The sequence below is a fragment of the Sturnira hondurensis genome, unplaced genomic scaffold, assembly GCF_014824575.4.
Source record: "Sturnira hondurensis isolate 20B ecotype Veracruz unplaced genomic scaffold, ASM1482457v3 Scaffold0017436, whole genome shotgun sequence".
Lineage (NCBI taxonomy): Eukaryota > Metazoa > Chordata > Mammalia > Chiroptera > Phyllostomidae > Sturnira > Sturnira hondurensis.
The window spans coordinates 11,823,316-11,846,091 of NW_028090067.1; the positions used below are offsets into that span (position 1 = coordinate 11,823,316).

At 44.5% G+C, this 22,776-nt stretch overlaps 1 protein-coding gene and 1 non-coding gene across 2 annotated transcripts in view; both read left to right on the forward strand.

Annotated features, from left to right (window-relative positions):
* TCP11L2 (t-complex 11 like 2) overlaps nt 1–22,776 on the forward strand; it is a 40,385-nt gene that overhangs the window by 11,905 nt on the left and 5,704 nt on the right. The window contains exons 4-9 of the mRNA XM_037067811.1: nt 2,874–2,994; nt 4,012–4,235; nt 6,913–7,049; nt 16,980–17,167; nt 17,379–17,560; nt 21,406–21,578. Of these exons, the coding sequence (XP_036923706.1) occupies nt 2,874–2,994; nt 4,012–4,235; nt 6,913–7,049; nt 16,980–17,167; nt 17,379–17,560; nt 21,406–21,578 (1,025 nt within the window). The remainder of the gene's footprint in view (nt 1–2,873; nt 2,995–4,011; nt 4,236–6,912; nt 7,050–16,979; nt 17,168–17,378; nt 17,561–21,405; nt 21,579–22,776) is intronic.
* On the forward strand, nt 19,429–19,570 carry LOC119002582 (small nucleolar RNA SNORA57). Its single transcript, XR_005069775.1, has one exon. It is a non-coding gene; the product is annotated as a small nucleolar RNA SNORA57 (small nucleolar RNA).

The following is a 22,776-nucleotide window of genomic DNA, read 5'->3' on the forward strand; positions in this document are numbered from 1 at the left end:
GCCGCCACAGGTGTACCTGTGTGGTTTTCTGTGGAAACTGCGGTTCATCGTGACCCTTTACACCAGCTGTACTGCTGCCCCTGGGTTAGGTCACTCTTGTCTTTGGACTGGTTCCGTCCTAACTAGTTGCCCCTCTCCGTTCTTAGTTCCTCCACATCCACGTGGTAGCCAAACAGACTTACTAAAGGGAAATCCAGTTAGATCATTTCTCTGCTTAAAACCCTTCGGTGGTTTTCTAGTGCACTTAGAATGAAAATGGGAGCTCTTCTGTGTGGCTTGCAAGGCCCTCCTTCCCCACCGAGTCTCTTGATCCTTCACCTCCCTCGTCTTCAGCCACACTGGCTTCCTTGATGATCTCGGGGGAGGGGGAGCAGTTTCAGTGTGTCCCAGGGATTTTGTCCTTCTTTCTTCTTCTTTTTTTTAATCAATGTATGGTTACCTCTGCCGAGGACACACAACATATCGTGTGTCCCCTGCCGGAAACTGGCCTGCAAACCAAACATGTGCCCTGACTGGGAATCGAACCTTGATCCTCTGGTTCGCAGGCCCGTGCTCAATCCACTGAGCTACACCAGCCAGGACTCTTTCTTCTTTTTCACAGCTCTTCCCCTAGATCTTCACCGGCAACTTTCTTCTCCCCATTAAAGTCTCAGTTCAAAGATCGCTGTCTTAGAGGAGCTTTCATTAGTCATTTGGCAAAATTGTCACCCTGTTCGTCACCATCTACCACATTGTCTGACTCGGTCTTCCTCGTAGCTCTGAAATTGTCGTCTTTTAATGTGTGTTTTTTTTCTTTTCCTGCTAACGTATATACATTCTAAGAGCAGAGACTTCTTTTCTCTATAGTATCTCCAGCATCTAATACAGGGCATACCACCTGGTGAATGTTGAACAAACATTTACTGACCGACTAATAAAAATGAATGTTTGAAGTTAAAACTAGCATGTTTTATGAAGTACAGCAAACGACAATTAAGGGCCCTGGCTGGTGTAGCTCAGTGGATTGAGCACGGGCCTGTAAAGCAAAGGGTCGCTGGTTCGATTCCCAGTCAGGGCATATGCCTGGGTTGCAGGCCAGGTCCCCAGTACGGGACACACAAAAGGCAACCAAACGTTGATGTTTCTCTCCCCCTCTTTCTCCTTCCCTTCCCCTCTAAAAAAAAATAAACAAAATATTTTTTAAAAAGACAATTAAGGGATATGGTACTTTAATTCAAAAGTTGCGAATGTATGCCGTGGTAAAGGTGCTTTAGGGTCAGACAGACCCTGGGGCTTGACTCCTCACTCTGCTGAGACCGTGTCTGATCCTTCCTTTCCCCAGGAATGGGGTTGGGCCTACAGCACTCACTTCAAAGCCATGCCTGGGGGCCTGTGAGTGCCTTGCACATATGTTTTCTTGATACTACGGAAAATATGAATCCTCTTCCCTTCATTCTCTTCCAGAGCTACAAAATATGATCAGGGGAAAGAACACGCAGAGTAAGGCACATGACCTGTGTTGAAAAATGACACAGCGTATTCAGAACCGTTGATTTTTCAGATGATTCTTCACAATGGCCCGGTTGTTACTTTTTGAAATATGGGTGACTCACTTCTTACCAAATATTTTCTTTGGGGAAAAAACTTGGTAATATAAGTCAGGTTTTTGATACCCAGTAGGAATGCTTATAAATGATGTAGTTGATCTCATGCCCTCCTCCCCTCCTTCCCGTCCCATCCCAGAAAATCGAAGACCTAAAAAGCATCTTTCAGCCTTTAGGAAAGCATAAATTAAATTTCAGATGTCCCTGAGGGAGCCGTGAAGTTGTTTTAGCTCATTCCCGGTTGTTCCGTTGAGGCCAAGTACTTGAGGCTTGTGACGTGAAGAGCAGAAGTCCCTCCCAGCGGTGTTTGCCTCTGTGATTGTTCTGTGGTTGCTGACGGAAGTCTCAAACCTTGGAAATGGCATTCGTGTTGAGTTAAGTTTTAACATTTAAAGTGTCTGAGCGGAGGGTAGTATTTGTAGTGATAGAGCGATTTTAACACACTCCTCAAAAAGCTAATTTTCATTTCTCCTCACATTATTGTATACTTAGCTATTTGCACTTTAAAAAGAAAAATTAGGAGCTATGCCACACTATCCTCTCAAATTGTTAATTGACTCACCGTACATTTATTGAACGTTCAGTAGACGCCAGGTACCTAGAGGAAGCTGTGGCCTCTGCCTGGGAGAGGTGCGTCCCCTGTGGGAGGGTTGAGCCTGGTAGGTAGTTCAGGGACAGGGACATGAGTGCTGTTCTCAGAGCTGTTGCAGAACAGTGGAGCAGCTCAGCAGGGATGTGTATTTTAGCGTGCACCTATTTTAGGGCTTTGACATCAGGGGCGAAGCAAGATGACCATCTGTGCTATTGTGGCTCTTCCTAGGAAGCTCTTGTGTCAGCAGCTTGGTCTGGCGAACTTTAAATGGGACATGGAGGCTGAAATTGGCAGGGTTTCAGATGCGTGTCTCCTGGGGGCCAGTCTGTTCTGTGCCACGAAACTTCAGCTGTTGAGGAAAGAGCAACTTCGCCACCTCATCCCCAAAATCTAGGAGGAGTCTAAATCTGTGTGAAAGAGTAGCTAGGTAAATTACAGTATCTCCACAGGACAGGATTGTGTGTACTTATTAAAGGGAGGCTGGGGAAACATGACAATATTAAATGAAACAAGCAAGCATGCGAGATAATATTGCACTTACTGGGGAATCTATGTTAAAACTATACATTAAACATGGAAATAATGGAATTACGGGCAATGTCATTCTGATTTTCTAAGGTCTCTACCATGAACATCTGCCTCTTATAAACAGGGAGAGCAATGCCCACTTAAAAAAACAATCTGTGTCATTCCCATAGCTTGGCCAGCCGAGTGAAGAGCATTGTCCACCAGGCCTACTGGGATGTCCTGGAATCGGAACTGAATGCTGAGCCTCCCGAGTACGACCACGCCATCAAACTGTTTGAAGAAATCAGAGAGGCAAGTTGACCTTGTCTGTGTAAATTAATAATTGTTTTCCCCCAGACTTTTCAGGTCCTCCAAAGAGTGTTAGAGACTCTTTTTGGAAAACGGAGCTCGTTCGGTCCCCAGGAAGGATTTTTCCTGCACCTCCTAGAGTAGGGCGGGGGCGGGACAGTGGGGGGACTCAGGGCAATGCTGCGCTCTGAGTGGTGGGTGTGGTGGTAGAGACCACAGACTCTGGAGTCAGGTAGTCCCGGTCTGGTGATGGCCTCTCTCTCTTTAAGTCTTATTTCCCGAGCACTTAAGTTGTAAGGATTGAATGAGGTGACCGTTACAGTTTTAGCTAACATTGACAGGACCCTTGCTGTGTGCAAAGCATTAGCTTACCCATTTATCCTTACCATTGTGCTGTGAGGTGGTGGCACCCGTTGTTGTATATCAAGAAGCCACGTCCCCTGCCTCGCCTGGGGTTGCACAGCTCCGAGGGGTGGAAAGGGGTTTGACACCAAGTCACTCTGACTCAGGGTGCTCCTGTCCATGTTCTCTGTGTGTGAGTGCCATGTCCGCTAGGAGCTGAGTATTTAGTAGAGGTTGCTTATATAATACACATATTTTTATATGTAAAGTATGATACATTGCACTAATGGAGCCTGTGGTGGGGAGGGGATTCTGTCTGCTCTTCTTTGCTGCATCCTTTTGGAGCCCTGATCTACGGCTTGTTCTTTCTTGGTAGAGTTCATCTGTAAACCTTGTGGAGTAATTCAGTAATATTGCTTCCTTACTCTGCTTTTAGTCCAAGAGAATCAGTCATTTCTCACAAAAGGGGTGGGGGGCTTAAATTCAGAAGCTAGACCTTTCTTTGGGGGGTCGAAACATTCTAGTGCTCTGATCCACCACCCAGTCTGTGCAGACTTCTGTGGCACCAGGGCGTTAAAATATGGACAGGGAGCTTGGTCGTCTAGACAGTGAAATAAAAAAAGACAACCTTTATTCATGTAATGACGCTGTTAATGTTTCCTTTTGTTTCCTGTGTAGATTCTTCTCTCTTTCCTGACTCCTGGTGGTGGGAACCGGCTGCGCAACCAGATCTGTGAGGTTTTGGACACTGATCTCATCAGGCAGCAGGCCGAGCACAGTGCGGTCGACCTCCCGGGCCTGGCCAGCTGCATCATCAGCACGATGGGGAAGCTGTGTGCTCCTGTGAGGGATGACGATGTCAGAAAGCTGAAGGCTACGGGCAACATCGTGGAGGTGCTGAGGTTAGCGCTTTAAGATTCTTAGAGTACCTATGAGTTCCCGCAGAAAGGGAGTGTGGGGATCGAGGAACACAGAATAAAGGATGGCTGGTCTCTCAGAGGAATCCTTCGCCCCAGGGGGAAACAAATAAACAAGGATGAAGTCAATCATTTGCTGTGTACAAAAGTTTTCAGATAGAATGATCTGTCAGGGTTGTTAGTTGGCACGCGCTGGACGTTAGGGAGGCAGTAATGAAACAGACAGTTCCTGACCCCCGCGGAGTTTGCAGACTAGTGGGGAGACAGACCCTGGACAAGGAATCGCAACTGCAGTGGGTGCTCTGGGAGGGGAAGTGGAGGGGCTAGTGGAGCCTCCAGCAGGGAGACCTAGTCACGAATCTGGAAAGGCTCCTTCGTTAGAGTAATGCTAGCCTGTAACGCAGAACCTGAATTCTCAGTTCCCCATAAACCAACATGTCACAGTGCGAGCCAGGCGTTCTTGGTCAGGCCGGCCTTGCACATGCCATTCAGCGACTCAGGCTCCTCCTCGCCCAGGTCCTCGGAGCCCTTTACATTCAGCCAGTGCATGGGGAGGAGATCATGGGGCAGTTATACCCGGTGTTTACCCACCTTGGCCTGGAAGTAACACCTTCCACTGACTGACTAGTACCATGGTCCCACCTGGAGTGTGAAGAGGGTCTGGGAAGTGTGGTGGCTGCCTTGGAAATGCGTTTCCCGGCCACAGATCATGCAGTGGAAAGGGAGTGTGGATCTTGGGTGGTGAGCTAGCCATCGCTGCCTCAGCTTCCCTGAGGAAGTGAGAATCTAACCTGGCTGTGCAGACTGTGACTGCTTTGTGATGCTAGAGGAATGAGGAGTCTGCAACATTTTTTGCCATTGAGGGGAACTTTTCTTTGCCTGTGTGTGAATATGGCCGCATCGATATATAAGTTTTATGTAACTGTATTGGGAAGGTAGGAAAAGGAAACTGCATGTAGCAGCAGGCAGCTTACTTTATGACCTCGGGCAAGTCGACAGCCTTTTGGAGTCACTATTCCCCATCTTTAAAATGGGCTTTCCGGATCCTTAGAGCTGAGCTCGGCTCTGGCAAATTGCAGTTCTTCAGTTGCAGAATCTTTGTTTCTGGTTGTTTTATTACCTATGTGTGTGGTATCAGATCTGTGGTGTTCAGCTTGATCATTTATTGAGCACCTACTGGGTGACACTGTCCCCTACATTTTACGTTTATTATCTCATTCACTCTTCACAACATCCTGATGCAGATACTGGCTCACAGTATCCACAGCATTATGGATGAGATTCGAGACAAATTCACACAGACTACTGAGTCCTGTGGAGGAAAAGGAACAGCGAGGCTTCTCTCTCAAGAGGAGAGCGCCTCACCCTCACCTTGACAGACTTATTGGATTTAATTTGCATAAGAATACAGGGTGTATACATAAAGCTCATCAGTCATTTCCAGGCAGAAATAATTAAACAATAGATAATTCGCAAAGAACTCTGAGGGCTTATTGTGAGTCAGGGTCAGCTAGCTCAAGGGCCATAAAACTTTGGGGTTCAAACTCACTTCCTGCTTGGTCCCTTATTATTTAAATTGAGGGTAGTAGCAAAGTAGGTTTCATAGGATTTTATGTGTTCTCTCTTAGGTCTGATCATCCTAGGAAACCCACCCTTTCCAGGGTAGGGCTGCACCAACCACCAACATTGTTTCAGGCTTAAGTCAAGCAGGGGAAGTAAGGAAGCCAAGAGATTAGGAGACTTCTTGCACACAGAATGAGAACTCAGGCTATGTCAAAGCTGAGGGGCGAGGGTCCATCACCCACTTTTTCTTTAGCCCCCAAGTCCTTCCATGATCAGGGGGCCCCCATGATTGTGTCTGTCTTAGGTCGTCCCTCCCTTGAGGAATCTTACTTGTCATTGGGTAACTGATCAAGCATTGGGGGCCAGGCAGGGTGAAGTAAAAGGAGCAGAAGCAGTGCCCCTGCCAGGGAGATAAGCTTTGTCTCCTTAGTGGCTTATGGTCCCAAGGTTGCTCACTCAGCCTTAGCCGTGGGGGTTACAGCTTCTGAAACCAGGTAGGGCGGTTCCCAACAACATCCCTTCAAGGTTGGTCTTGTCCTCTCCTTTCAAAGGTGAGGAAACCAAGGCTCAGAGGCATTGAGTGACTGGTATCTGGCCACAGAGCTGGATTTGAGCTGTGGGTTACCCAACTCTAAAAGGAAGTATTCTTTCCCCTATGCCTCACTGCCCCATCTTTTCTCTCCTTTTCTTTTTTCTAATTTCCTTAGGAATAGAAACTATATACATTATGTTCAGACTCCTTAAAATTTCAGGGGCTTTCAAGTGAAAAATTCCTTATTGAACCTTTTTTGCCTCTTTGTCAAAACTCATTGTATATACTTCTTAGTGTCTTTCTATCAGTTTAGAACTGGCTGTAATGGCTCAGCTGGAGGTAATATGTTTGTTAAAGCAAGTACTTTTGAGAGCTATAGAAAGATAGCTTTGTGATGCATGTGTAATACCTCCTATGAAAAGTGTGACCTTGCCAAATAGCGATTCGAATTTAAAAACCATTTTTGGGATGTTTATTTTTTTACAGCCAGGAAATAGGTAAAAATCAGTGAATTTCAGATTAATTTCTTAATCACCTCTCTAATTATTTTAACTCTCAAATTTTTAGACAAATATTTCAAGTCCTGGAACTCATGAGTATGGACATGGCCAATTTTCTAATTCGGAGTTTTAGACCACATTTTCAACGCCAGCTGGTGGATTATGAGAGAAGCAAATTCCAGGAAATTTTAGAAGAAACTCCAAGTAAGTACCAGATATTTTCTATTTATATTGAAATTAGTTGAAAATATGATATCTTGACATCTTACGAACTGTTTATAAAGAATTTCATTCTTTCTGTTAAACATTTTTTTAACTTTTAAAATTGACATCGCAAACTTGTAGCTGTTTACTATGTCCTAGGAACTGTGCCAAGCACTGTTCACTTATTTATGCTCGAAAACAGTATTTATTGAGCACCTGCTATGTCCCAGGCACTGCTTAGGTGCTGTGGATACTGCAGTGAATGTAACAGAATATAAATAATTGCGACCCCCCAAGGAGCTGACATTCTAGTAGACAAACAGACTTACATTATCAGCTGTGTTATTAAGTGCTATGAAGAAAATTGGATAAAGGGGCAGACAAGCATGGTGCAGGAAAGAGATTGGGGAGTGCTGTGTTTTTTTTGTTTGTTTGTTTCTGTTTTAGATGAGGCAGACTGGGAAGGCCTCTCTCACAGATAACATTTGAGCAGAGTTTGCAAAGGAAAGAGGGATGTGAAGATGTGGGGGAAGAACTTTCCAGCCAGAAGTAGCTGCAAACACAAAGGCCCAGAAACTTGTACGTGAAATTGGACAAACACAAAGCCAGAAAGAATGGCTGGCTTAGAGTCGGCAAGGAGAGAGTGACTGGAGATGAGGCCAAGAGGTAGCAGACAGTTCATATAGAGCCTTGTTAGGAAAGGAGAGGGATTTAAGTTGGTGCCAAGTGTGATGGGAAGTCCTTGGAGAGTTTTGAGCAGGGAAGGAACATCTGATTTTCATTTGAAGGAATATTCCGGCTCTTGGGTAGAGAATAGATTATATGCAGCAAAGAGGGAAGCAAGGGTACCAATTAGGTGGTATTGCAGTTGTTTGAGCAAGAAATGATGGTGGCTTGTCAGGTGGTAGGGGGAAGTAGTAAGAACAGCTTATGTTCTGGATGTGTTTTGAAAGTGGAGGAGTTATATTTCCTGACAGTTGGATGAGTAGCATATTTATAGTAGGTAAAGTCATGGAACTAGGTAACGTGTATGAAATGCTTACCACATTCTAATCTCTTTACCTGTATTAACTGATTTACTCTTTACGATGCCTTTAGGCAATCACTCCCCATTTTATGGATGAGGAAACTGAGGCCCAGGGAGGTTCAATCACTTGCCTCCATAATACAGCTTGTACGTTACAGAGTGGATTCACCCAGGGGTTCTGGCCCCACAGCCCTTGCTTTTACCCACAGTATTACACAGGGTGAGATCACCTAGGCAGTGAACGTAGGTACTAAAGGGGCCTGACCTGGGACTCTGGGGCATCTAGAGCTGAAGAGAAGGGTCCAGCAATTGAAACCTCGGGAGTAGCCAGAGGTCAAGAGAGCCAGGAGGGAATGGTGTCCCATAAGATGAGAAGAAAGTGTTTGGAAGAGGAAGACATTACCAGCTGTGGTAAGTGCTGCTAGGTGGTCAAGAAAAATGAAAGCCAAGGCTTGGCCACAGGATATAACTACTTGAGGATCCTTGGTAACCTTGATGGTAACCCCCTAGCCCGTGAACTAGTGGGCACTAGCTGGACTAGAAGGGGTCAAGAAAGAGAGGGAGTAAGGGAGGTGTTGCTTCATTGAATCCACACAGTTACTCAGCGGGATAGGTAGATACACCTCATTTTGCAGGCGAGCAACTGAGATTTCACAGCTGGCAAAAGACCAGCTAACTGCTTCTCTCATTGGCGACCCTACATACAGACATTATTTATTGTCTGGACTTGAGTTGACCACACTCTAAGGCTGAGTTAGGTGACCCACCCACCGCACTCCACCCCTCGAGGACCAGCCTCGTCAAGGTGGTCAATATAATAGCACTGAGTAAACCAAACCAAACAGGAGCTGCTTGCACAGGGGCTCCAGCAGGCTGGAGAATGTCCAGGAGAGAGCATGGGTCATGGAGGGTCACATGAGGAGCAGTCAGTGAAACAGGGCGCTTCTGCTTGGTACCACGGAGTCTCAAGTGGGCCATACGCCCCGCTGACATGACTCAGGACTTCGGTTAAGCTGCATAGGGCTTGGAGAATCCGTGGACGGGAAGTAGCAGTCAGCCGGGTTTGGCCTCACTAGCAGCTGGAGTTGTTTAAACACTGAAATGGGCCACTCTTTCATGAGAGTAGTCAATCCTAGCTACACTTTATCTGAGCACTTGGTAAGTGCCAAGTTCTTACTGTATGTGAAACACTCCGTTTATTAGCCCATTCAAGCCTCACAACAGCCCTGTGAAGCTGGTACTGTTGTCACCCACTGTTTACAAATGAAGAGATTAAAGCGAAGGTACCTAACCCCAGGTGACTGCTAGTAAGTAGTAAAGCCTGTGAACCCGGATGTGTCTCTGCCCCAAAGCGCATGAGTTCAGCCACGGCGCAGCGATGCTCTCTGCCAACAAGACAGGGCCTGTCTTCGGAGGATTGGCGGAGGGACCGGTGGCATCGGTGGTGTCTGAGACCGGATGACGTCTCGGATCCTTGTGCAACAAAGAGGCTCTGACGTCAGGGCTCCATGGTTTTAGTTCCAAAGAGAGAGAAGGGTTAAGGGAAGTAGAACCCCACATAGAGCCTGAAAATGAAGCCTAAGGTTTGGTCTCAGCAGTGTTTTCCTGAGACTTGGTGGCCAGTGTCACTTGCGTGCTTGTGTGTGTATGTGTATAAACACATGTGCAAATGTCTCCGTGTTTTGAATAGCGAGAGCTTGGGATCTTGAGCAAATTCTTAGTATAGGGTTGAATTACAGTTTTATGTCAGATGATTTGTGTCTCTCCTTAAAACCTAGACTTGGTAACCTGTGATTCATTTGCACCTTTCACGTTGGCTTGGCTATTTCCAGAGATTTAAAAATAGAATAAATCCAGCTGTGCATATAGGTCACTGCCCAGCTCCAAATATGTCCCCAGAGAAGTTGAGTCCCGATGCAGAGTGTGTGTCACTTGTTAATTATATCCTTAAGTGACTGCCAAAAGTCGGCCACCGTGCCCCAGTATCAAAATAAGAGCCTCACAGTATCACACAGAAAGACAATTGGAATTTATATATAGATGGTTTTTGTAAGAAAAGTATTGGAAAATTAATACAGAGATGTACTCTGAATTTCTGAATTGACCCCAAGATTTTACTTTTCTGACCAATTTTATATGCACATCTGCCTTATTTAAAATACACCCAAGAGTCTACGGCCATACCACCCTGAACGCGCCCGATCTCGTCTAAAATACACCCAAAAGCCCTGGCCAGTGTGGCTCAGCTGATTGGAGCATCATCCCATAGACAGAAAGGTCATGGATTGGATTCCTGGTCAGGGCACATGCCCAGGAATCAATAGGGTTCAATCCCCTATTGGGTATGCATGAGGAGGCAGCCAGTCGATGTCTCTCGGTCTCACACTGCTGTTTCTCTCCTTTCCCCTCTCCCTTTCTTTTTCTGTCTCTAACAAAGCAATGGAAAAATATCCTCAGGTGAGGATAAAAATAAATAAATAAGTAGAATATGCCCAAGAGATTTCATGTATATGTGGAATCTAAAGTAAAAACTAAAAAAACAAATGAACAAACAGAACAAAGTCATAGATACAGAGAACGTTTTGACCATCGCCACGCAGGAGGGTGTCGAAGGGATGGGTGTAAAAAGGGAAGGGATTGAGAAGTCAGATTGGTTACAAAACCATCCTGGGCATGTGAAATGTAGCATAGGGAATATAGTCAATAATATTGTAATAACTACAGGGTGGGGCAAAAGCAGACAGTTGTTCATATGGAAAATAATACAGTAACTAATAAGTAGTGATACAAGAATGAACTCTGTGTTTCACGTTCTGACAACTGTAAACTGACTTTTGCGCCACCCTGTACGTATGGTGTCAGATGGGTACTAAACTTACCGGGGTGGTCTTTTCATAGGTCATATAACTATCTGATCACAGTGATGGAAAACAAACGTTCATACTGTATGATCTCCTTTTTATAAAACTGTAGACAAAGCAAGCTGATCTCCAGGGACAGAAGGCAGGTCGGTATGTTTGGGGATGGTGAGATGGGGCTGGGAGAGAGAGAGAAGTGGGGACGATTGCAGAGCGCACTAGGAATCTTTGGGGGTGATGAGTATGTTCACTATCTGACCCGTGGTGATGGTGCATGTTTGTACACGTGCATCAAACTTCAGATTGTATACTTCAAATGTGTATGGTTTATTGTACATCGATTATATTTAAATAAAAATATTTATCATAAGAAAGAGTGGGATAGGATAAAAATAAAGTAAAATACACCTAAGAAAGCCTTTGTCAATGAATGATTGGGTGCGTGTATTAAGCATCATAAAGGTAATCACATTAGATCCAAAAACTACATTACCTGGGGGAAAAGTTAACAAACTGCCCTTGAGGGAGCCATACCACAAGTAACTTTTAATATAATCAGAAAGAAGAAGGGTTTATTTATTTGTTTTACGTTTGATAAAATGTTCTCATGAATTTTATGTAATTCAAAAATCCTGTGAGACAAGTATTTTTTAAAAATACGTCACGAGCATTGTGATTGTCTTTGCCTGGCACACAGGGCAGTCAGGATGTACCTATGGGGCGTTTTAAAGATGAGCACTCTGGTGCTCAGTCGTGACCTGCCCCAGGACAGAGCCACACAGCTAATGAGGAGCGGGGCTAGGACTCGAAGCCAGGTCTCCCCCAGCCAAGCCAAGACGAGGCCAAGCTGCTGTTAAGGCAGTTTTCTTTGATCTTTCAGCTTTGTGTTTTGTCCATTGGGTTGTATTGAAACCAGCGGAGACTGACTCTGGCTAATTCAGCACAGAAGGAAGGGAATGGCAGGTCGGGGGTTAAAGCCACACTACAGAAAAGCTAAAATACCCACCCCGAGAAAGGGCCGAAGCCAGGATAGTGTCAGGAACCTGGACGGAAAAAATAAAAACAAAACAAGGGGAAGCTCCTGGCGTCTGTAGTCAGGGTGGTTGATGGCAGCTTGAAAATGGCTTTTCCTTGACTGCTGTGCTCACCTTTCAGAATTCCAGGGAAGAGTCTGGCAGGCACACGGGTTAGGCCAGCCCCTGGTCGAGGGCCTCTGGATTGGTAGTCACAAAAGAAAGCATGGAGCCAGGAAAGATGGTTTCTCGGGGGAAATCGGCACCCGAAAGACGGGGAGGTGGGGGCTGCCAGGTGTAAAAGAGCAGTTGTCTTGGAGAAGGGAACTGTATTCTGACTGGAAAGTGGGGTACTTGGGGTACTTTCCAGAATCTTGGAGATGGGGACATCTAAAAGCTTGCTCAGCGTCAGAGGCCCCCACTCCTAGTGCCTAGAATTTGGCACCGTTCTCCTAGTTCGTGTGGATGTTGCCTGCTCAGAATTGTGCAGGCCGAGAGCTGGCCTGGCCACTCCTCCAGTTCAGGATGTAGACGCGCTGCCTGTCTAGGTAGGGGGCATGTTTTATGCTTAGGGTGCCGTGTTAGAAGTTGTCTTACTGTCGAATTGAGGAGCTCTTTATACATCCTGGGAACAAGGCCTTCATCAGATTCATGTGTTGTGAAAGTGCCCACCACTCTGTGGTGTGCCTTTTTCGTTTTCCTAACACTGTCCTTTGTAGAGGAGAGGTTTTTAACTTTGATGAAGTCCAAATTATCACATTTTTCTTTTACGGTTTGTGCATTTAGTAAACTGTCTACAAAATCTGTGTAATGTTAAGGTCATAAAGATTTTTGTGGCCCTGGCTGGTGTAGCTCAGTGGATTGAGCGCGGGCCTGCGAACCAGAGGATCGCGGTTCGATTCCCAGTCAGGGCACATGCCTGGGTTGCAGGCTGGTTCCCTGCAGGCCAACTCCCAGCAGGGGATGCACGAAAGGCAACCATGCAACCATACATTGATGTTTCTCTCCCGCTTCTTCCCCTCTAAAGATAAATAAATAAAATCTTTAAAAAAAAAAGATTTTTGTGGATGTTTTCTAGAAGTAATTATATAACTAGCACATTTTAAAACTGTATGTATAATGCCTATTAATACTTGACACTTTACAAGGTTATTTATGGGAATTTTTCTCTGACAGATTATTATTGGGTTGGCCAAAAGTTCTGTTTAGTTTTTTTCTGTAAAATAAAAAACACATTTTTCATTTTCAGTAACTTTCAAATCAATAACTTTATTGATTTGGATATTTTGTGAAGTTATTTTCTAATATATAGAAATGTAATTGACTTTTAAATATTAACTTTGCATCCTGCAAAGCTTGCTAAATTAACTTATAAATTCTAGTAGCTTTCTGGAATATTTCTCAGGCAGTTCTATATCTACAGTCATGTCTGTGAACAAAGGTAATCTTTTTGTGTTTCTTACTTCTTTTTCTTGCCTTATTGAACTAACTAGGACCTCCAATTGCAATGTCGAATGGAAGTCATGAGAGAGGGCATCATTGCCTTTCTGGGGAAAGGATGTTCATTCTTTGATCATTAGGTATTATGTTAACTGCAGCTTCCCACTGATGTCCTTTTTCTGGGTTGAAGACATTTTTGTCTAGTTCTGGTTGACTAAGATTTTCTCTAAGTAGGTCAAATGTTAAATTTGGGCACGTGCTTTTTCTGCATATGCTGAAGTGATCATGTTTTATTTTCCTTTTTATGAATTAATGTAGTGAATTACAATGATTCATTTTTTAAAGATTTCATTTATTTATTTTTAGAGAGAAGGGAAAGGAAGGAGAAAGAGAGGGAAAGAAACATCAGTGTGTGGTTGCCTCTTGCATGCCCCTTACTGGGGACCTGGCCTGCAACCCAGGCAGGTGCCCTGACTGAGAATCAAACCAGCGACTCTTTGGTTCGCAGCCCGCACTCAAGCTACTGAGCTACACCAGCCAGAGCTGATTCATTTTTTTCTAATGTTAAACCAACCTTGCAGTCCTGAGATGTTTATCCCACCAATTGGCCCTGGTGTATTATTTTTATCTTATTGCCCTGGTAATGCTTTCTTAATGATTTTTTAAAAACTCCTCACTTGAGAATATGTTTTTTGGATTTTAGAGAGAATCAGAAGGGAGGGGAGTGGTGGGGGAGGGAGAGAGAGAGAAACATTCTTGTGAGAGAGAAACATCAGTCAGTTGTCAGTTGCCTCCCATAGATGCCCCGGCTGGGAATCAAACCAGTCACCTTTCGGTGTACAGGACAATGCTCCAGCCTACTGAGTCACCTGGCCAGGACTGAAGGATTTTTACACCTGTATTTATGAAAGCTATTACTCCGTAATTTTTTTCCCTTATGATACCTTTGCCTGGTTTTGGTATCAGGGCAAAGCTGGTGTCATAAAATGAATTTGGGAAGTGTTCCCTCCTGCTGCTTTCTGCAAGAGTTTGCAAAAGCCATCCTGTGTCTTTTAGTTTGATTTGCGTACACTGTGTACATTGGTAAACATTTTACTGGATGACGGTGGAAAAAATAAGATAAATGTGGGCACATTAGGACCAAATCATGAGGGAGACTGTTTGAGCCAACCCTTAAACTCATTGTTGCCTCCAGAGATGGAAACCTGCCGAATCTCTCATGCCAAATATAGAAAGTGAAGGCTTTTTTTTAAAGCTTTTATTTATTTATTGTTAGAGAAGGGAGGGAGAAAGAAAGGGAAAGAAACATGGACTGGACCCGTGGCTATGTGCCCCAACCAGGGACCAAACCGACAACCCAGGCATGTGCCCTGACCGGGAATTAAACTGGCAATGCTTCGCTTTTGGGGATCACACCCAAGCAGGGTGAGAGAGCAGAGGCTTTTTGATAAGCACCTACTGTGTGACATATACTGCTGGGGAAATAACTGATTGTCTCAGCAGACCTGTTTGCTTTGGAAATCCAAGCCGAACATTTCACTCACTTATCAAGAAGGAAAGAGAAACAAAGGCCATAGATGGGACCCTCAGTAATCTCACTAGTGAGATGAAGGCACGTGAAATGTTTAATGACCATTTAAAAATATAGTTGTTCTTCAGTTCAGCTGTTTAAGAGAGATGACAGCCAGATAAAAAATTCAAAGGTGGAGAGATGAGGGTGGGTCCATACAAACAAGAAAGGCTTGAAGGAGGAGGGAGGGGGCTGGGCCACTACCCACTGGCAGGATTTGGATTTAGAAAGTCAGAGACAGTTGGGGGTGTGGGGGGTGGCTGGTTAGGCCAAGCTTCCCCGGCAGGAAATCGGGAGCCTGTATTGGTGTGGAGTAAAGTCAGGTTAGGTGCTCTTGGGCCTCACTGCTCCTGGGAGAGTCGCAGGTGAACACACCTGTAAAGTCATCGCCTGTTCTTGTGTTTCTCTCTCCGAGTAGGCTAGACACTTCTCCAGTGCAGGGACTGTACTCATCTGTGATTCCCTAGCACTGGTGCAGTCCCTGGTGTGTGGTAGGTGCTCAGTTGCCATTGGATAAATGAGTGAATAGAGAGGCTCTTATTACTGTCCCAGCCCTGAGGTTTCATAGGAAAGTACCTAGGAAAGACCTATGGTGCAAGTGCCTCGTGGAGTTGACCTTGCCTTTAGAGCCATATAGAACATTCATTGTACTAGCTTATGAAATAAATCTCAGTAGACCCATTGGAGAAAACCTGATATTTCACTCAAAACTCATGTTCTGTTTGCTTTACCAGTTGTGCCCAGTTCTGGGTGCATGTTAGGATGACCTGGGGCGTTTGAGTAGAGACGCCAGAGCGCCATCACAGGTTGATTAGATCAGTCTCCAGGAACTGTGCCCGGGATCTTTTTTTTTTCTTGCTTTTTTAAAGCTCCCTGGATGATTCTAAAATCAGTGGGGATTGAGAACCACTATGTTACACTCTTGCTTTTGTTTGAAATAACTAAATGGCCTTTTAAATGTGTCGGCTGTAAATGGTTATGCTTGCAGTGTAAGTGCTCGTATTGCCACGTTGTAATTACATCCAGGATGGTTTCTGCTCTCTGTTGGATGTCTTTTAAATAAAAGACTGCAAGCCTTTTACATTTTTCTAAGCAGAACTAGAGAACCAAGAACAACGTTTGCCAACTGAGGAGAAACAAAATTGTGAACTTCTAGGGTGGCGTTGCTTTAGTGTGGCAAACGGCTACTCGTACGTCACCGCTGTTTGTGCGCTGGGTCTGGGGAAGAATTTCAGGGTGACTGTGCTTTCTTTTGCTATTCATTAAAAAAAAAATCCACACCTGTTTTTCAGTCTGGCTTTTTCTTTTTAGCAATTGCCACCTTATAAATTCTGCCAAATACATAATTTTAGAAGAAATGCAGTATTAAAAGCAACTTGTTTCTAACAAGAAACCTCAGTCCTGGGTCTAAAGTAAAATAAAGCGTGCACACCAGCATGCACGTGCATGCTGGGAAAGACGTAGCTCTAATCAGGTACCCAGGAGGGCCCAGTACCCGAAACGGTTTACTAATCAGTGCCGTTGTACTAAATACTTTCTCCATACAAAATTCCAGTTCATGTGTGAGCCGGCCTGTCTACTCATCCAATGCCATCTGCTACCACTCTCCCCCCGTGCCCACCTCCACCTCCAGTTCTTTATGCATCAGCAATACGGATTTGCTTGTAGCATCCAGAATGTGCCATACGTGCTCGCTTTTTGGGTCTTTATATGGGCTGTTCTCGTGGCCCGGGGTGACAGCCCTTTCTTCTGTCTGCCTTGTATCTTCAATTGTCACAGCTCTTTCTCTTAGACTCCGCTCCGGGCACTCTCTGCTCCCTCCAGCCCTGTGCCTTCCAGGACTCTGTGTGCTGCTGTGGTCGTTAGTGCGCAGGTCTGGCTGCCCATCTGGACCGCAAGCTCCTTGAGGGCCATGGCTGTTCTTCCATTCACGCCCAGCTCCCAACAGCATCTTTCATGAAGAATGCACAACTGCAGGGACCCGTCAGCTGTAGGACAAATCTGTGGCCTTTTTGCTTGTAGGTGCTCTTGATAAAACTACACAGTGGATAGAAGAATCTGTAAATGAAGAACTACTTTCTCTTTCTGAGACCGCTGTAACTCCTGGGGCTGAAAGCAACTCCACGCCAAGCCTGAGCCCTACACTGGTGCTAAATAACAGTTACTTGAAACTGTTGCAGTGGGATTATCAGAAAAAAGCATTTCCAGAGGTGAGTGATTTTTTTTTTCCCCTTACAGTTTCCCATTATGTAGATCCTTAAATGTCAGCTGTGAATCAGCTAGTCTGTCCTTGTGGCGTGTGGTTTACTGACTTTACTACAATCAGATAAAAATGGCGGTTTGGATGTAATATGGTTTATTTGACATTTTCATGGTATTGAGCTTCCCTCTCTATTTTTCCATTTTAAATAAATATGCTAGACACTGATGACAGAAGAAGCGCGTCTTCAGGAACTGACAGAAAAGCTGAATCAGTTGAAGATTATTGCCTGCCTGTCCCTCATTACCAGCAACACGGTGGGTGCCGTCACCGAAGGCCTCCCTGAGCTTGCAGGCAGGTTAAAGAGGATTTCAGCTGTTTTACTTGAAGGCATGTGTGAAAAGTAAGTTCCACGTGTTTTCATCTGTTCCCTCTTGTGTCAAGGCTCTGCACGCATTGCAGAGAATGTGAATAACCTCGGACATCTAGAGGCGATATTCAGAACCATGCTTTAGAGGGGTTTATCTCACACCTCCTTTTTCTAGAATTTCTTTTAATATCTCTGAAGGCTAATGTGCCCTTTCATAGGAAGGGAGAGGTCTCTTCCATGACAAGTGTCAGGGCAAGTGTCGGATTTCCACTGGGGATGGGTGTGCACAAAAGCTCTTCTTTGACGATGCTGTGGGAAAAAACAAACAAAACCCAGAAGCCCAGCAGGCTCAGGGTTTAGAATGCCTATCGAAGAGGCTTTCCACGTTCAGTAGTCCTGACACCGTCGTTTTTCTGTAATGAGATGTTTGCCAGCGTTACTGACCCAGGGTGCTGCGAAGTCTTTAGCCGTCGTGACCTCTCTCTGTCCTTTGAGATGTTCCACAGGTGCATTGAGGATTTTGTGTCTGTGAAATTCATTTCTCAGTATCACCCCTTTACTAAACACTGGAATCCCACTGAGATTTTGCATTTAGGTCATCCTGTTGGGAATCCTGTCCAAGTCAGAAAACTCCAAGTCTCAGTCAAAGACTGCACGTTTCCAGGGACCGTAATGGGTGAAGTGCCTCCTGCTGGTTCGTTCCCCTTAGAGGTGTTCTCAGGGACACGGACTCTGCCCCTCTCACCTGGGGGTGATGTGCCTGTTTTCTCATAGCCTTGCCCATTGCTCAAAGAGCACACAGATCGCTCAGTAAAATCCTAGGATATTAAGAGCAAAAAGGAGCCTGAGCAGTTACAACATCCGATGTCCCCACTTTGTACCAGAGCCCAAGGACCTGCCTTCGGCTGCACAGCCGGAAAGGGGCAAACAGAGGACTAAGCCCTGGTCTGCCTGCGTCTGAGCCCTGCCCTTTCCACTGATTCTTCTTGTAAAAATCGTTCTGAGTATTTTTAATGCTATGAAACTATTATGAAAGGTACTGGAGAACAATTGGCATAGTCGTGCTCTATGAGAATGATCTCTGAACAGACCCAATCTTAAAGTTATTGTTAAGGTTAAAATGCATCGTTGTTTTTATTTTTCTTTTGAATTTGAATTCAATTACAGTCGACTCTCAGTATTACTCGCGGTGGTTTCAGGTGTTCCATAGTGGTTCGACAGTCCTACACTTCACAAAGCCCCCTCCCTGTGAGAAAGGAACAGTATGTCCTGTCTGCTGATGCTCGTGCTAACCAGCCAGGCTCATGTATTTCACACTCAGGACTCAAGATGTGTGATGAAAAGAAACCTCCGTTTTTGCAGTGTTATTACCTTAGCATTTCCCCACACTGGATAATCATTACTGTCCAGAAATTGTTTAAACCTTCAGTGAATCCCCAGTGCTGCCTAAATATTGACAATATAAAACATACAACAAAGTGGCGACTAAGAGGACAGGCTTCTGGATCTAAATCTAGATTTTTAAATCCCAGCTCTGCTGTTGCCTTATGTATGTACCCTTGAACATGTTCCCAAATCACCCTGAGCCTCACTTCCTCACTTTCCAAAAAGGAATAATATTTGCGCCTGTCTTGGAGTTTCGAGAGCTCAGGGAGGTCCACGTGAGACCCCCCTACACTCTGGCACATCCTAAGGGCTTGATAAACGTGAGCTTTTCATGACTCTAGTTGTTAAGTCGTCCTCTTTGTAGTTGTTCTGTCTGTTTTTTAAAATTATTTTGTTTAATCTCCTGCCCCAGCCCCCGAAACTTCTGTTAGGAAACGATTATAGTCAGTTCTCAATTATCCTCATTAAGGATGGAGTGGTAGCATTCATAACATTTAAAAAAAAAAAAAAGCAACCCTCCTCTTCTTGGCGGGGGTCGGGCTTGGGGTCCTGGTCCCTGTAATGTGCAGAGGGAAAGGGCTCCGCCCCCTTGGCGTCATGTCTTCAGTGCCGACAGTTTCCAGTCCACTGGTTCTATCCTCAAGGGCTGGGACACTGGTGGGAAGAAAAAAAAAGCAAACAGATGACCCAGGTGTCATTTATATTTGGTTTAATTGTGAAAACTAGCAAGATTTTTGCCTTCTTATGAATAGGAAGTCATGGCTTATGCTGAAATTAATTTTTCCTTTGGCTATGAACTCGTGCTTAAAAGCAGGAGGTCGCTAGAAGGAAGCTGGGTAAGAGTGGGAAGGTAAAAATTTTGCCATAAACTAACTTTAGGTTGTAGAACCCCAAAGGTAGATCCAGTGTGGATTTATAACAAATTCCAGTCAAGGCAGAACACCTAGGACTTATTTCTTATTGTTGTTAGTGATGATAATAATGATAAAGTCTTTTTTTTCTTTTTCTTCTTCTTACTAAGTGTTTGCTACATGCCTGACAATCTGCCGAGAGCTAACATGGACCTGTAGCAAGTTTAGTGCTAGTGTTAGGACCTGAACCCAGGTCTGCGTGACACCACAGCTCACGCTGTAATCCCTACGATACCTCTCCTGTCCCTGGGCCTCTCGCCCCTTAATCCCCACTCTGAACAGAGCTGTCTCACAGGCCCTCTCTGGGTAGTGAGGTGCAATGTTCCCCAACAGTGCTGACCAGGGCTGTCAAACTCATTTTCACCGGGGGCCACATCAGCCTCGTGGTTGCCTTCAAAGGGCCCAATGTAATTTCAACTCCTTAAATGTTAAAGAGTAGTTACATTCGTACACTCTTAAAATTATTCTGGCTTTCTGAAGGCAACTGTGAGGCTGACGTGGCACCCAGTGAAAATGAGTTTGACAGCCCTGTGTAGACCCAACAAACACACTGATTAACTCTTTTTCCTTATCTATTAAGTAACCAACTGCTCATCACTTTCATGACTTTCTGAACTCTCTATCTGTATATATGCACTATTGATCAGTTGCTTCACAGTAGCAAGGAGAAGGAACCTCTTATCTTTGGTCATGATAGATCAAGAGTTCTAGGTAATTTGCCTTTGTGGTATTGACCTCTGAATATCTTCATTTCTCATTTTGATTGGTGTTAAAGATTTACTGCTCAGGCATAGATAAAGGAATTGATTTTATATTATCTTCCAAGCTAAAAAAAAATCTATGAATGAATCCTTTCAGATCAAAGGGTTTAATTTGAGAACAGATATTTTCTTTCCCTCAGAGCCCCATGTGAAAATGGAATTGCAGACTTACCGTATTTCACCATGTGTAATGCACACCCATGTTTCTGGCCTAGACTTTCAGGAAAAAAATCTTTAATTTTTTAAATGCAATTATTTATTTATATTTAGATACTTGTTGTTATATTAAGAAGGAATTTTAGCATTTGTTTTTGAACACATTATGGCGCAAGAAATTTTATGTAACAAATAATTACAAAGCATAAGAACAGACACAAGGTATTTCAGATACTACCCATATATAATGTGCATCTCTATTTTTCCCTCAAAAATTGGGCAAAAAAATTGCACATGGTACACTGCAAAATACGGTGTTTTCAGGGGCCACATTTTCTGCCTGTGTGTTCCTATATAAACACTATATACAGAGTTGAGTGGTTGTAATGATGTGAAAATCTGCTGCAAATAAGTGTTGGTGATTGGAAGGAGTTACTGTTTTTTAAGTTCATTCTAATAGAGGTAATTATTGTCTGTATAAGAAAAAATGGGTAGGTAAAAATGGGGAGAAATATGTTGGTATATCAGAAAAGAAAAACAAGCCCTCCCCGATGGGGGGATTTTGTTTCCCGTTCTATAGGACCTTTTGGTATATGAGATAGCATACAGAAGAATTTTTAAAAAATTGAAGTTTCCCTAACGGGGTTTCTTTTCTGTTTTACAGGACCTTTCACTTGAAGGAAGCCCTGCATTCCATTGGAGTTAAGACTTGTGTTGAGATCAATAAGACCCTGATGGAGAGAGGCTTGCCCACATTAAATGCTGAGGTTCAAGCTAACCTTACAGGTCAATTTTCAAGCATTGAAAAGGAGGACAGTCCCATCCGGTCTTTGATTGGTGCGTCCCTATATTTTTATTGTTTTCTTCTTCAATTTCAGTTTGATTTCAGTTTAACTTGCCATTTTTGACTAATGTTAAATGTCAGTCAAAATTTAGCCTTCAACATTTCACCTGCTTCTTTTAGAGAATAAACATTGAAAATAGAACTAGAATATTAATATTTTAAAAGGTTTGGGACCTGCTGCTGCTGTGTGTGTATGTAGTGGAGTGAGAGGTATTTCAAGGCCTTCTATTTTATTATCCAGCCCGTAAATTTTTGTGAAGAAAATACCAAAATGCTACCAGTAATGTTAAAACCCTAGATCAATGCAGCAGTGCAAGCCAGCTGACTATATGTTCACAGAAAGTAGAGGTCAGTGCTGCTGTGAGCCAGCCTAAGCCAGCAGAGCCCTTTTCTTGGTCAGACCTGAGGAGACAAAGAGTGAAGGGCTGTGGAACTGGGGCGTACAACGGGTAGGCCTTTTTTGTGCTCGCTTCCTGAGAAAGCAAACGAGTATCTGGGTGTCAGGCAGTGTTGGTAAGTGGGGAAAATGGAGAATGTATCAGAACATTTTCTGTTGCCTGTGACTGAAAATCTAAACCAGTTCAAGCAAAAGGAGAACGTATTTTCACACGTACCCGAAAAGACCAGAGGTAGGGCTGGTTGCAGGTGGAGCTTGACCAGAGCCCGAACTGCATCCCTGACCCTAGTGTCCCACTTCTGGCCCTCAGCCCTGCCTTCCTCGGGGCCAGCTGTCTCACAGACAGTGACACAGCTTCCACTCAAGCCTGTATCTCCCCATGCTTCAGACAAGGAGTCGGCTCTGCTATTAGGTCATGGGCTCTGGTGGGCCTGACTGTAGGTCGCGTCCCGTTTTTGAATCAGTCTTGGTGGTCAGAGAGGGAGGAACTTAGGCTCCGAGACATGAGTTCAGTTCCTGGAGCCAGGGTGAGTCAGCTTTACCTTTAACTCCTGGTCCTAGGGTATGGGACAGATGGTTTCCCCCGAACAAAATCAGACACTGTGGTCAAAAGAAGAGGGAGCAGATGCTGTGGGCCACAAAGCCAGTGTCTCTTGTGGAGAGTGGGCAATAAAGACTGGAAAGGAGAAAGGAGGGTAGACTCAGAATATACTAACATTCTGGGACTGATCTGCAAATGTTTGAAGTACCATGTTGACTTGCCTAAGAGTACCAATTCTTGTTATTCTTTATTT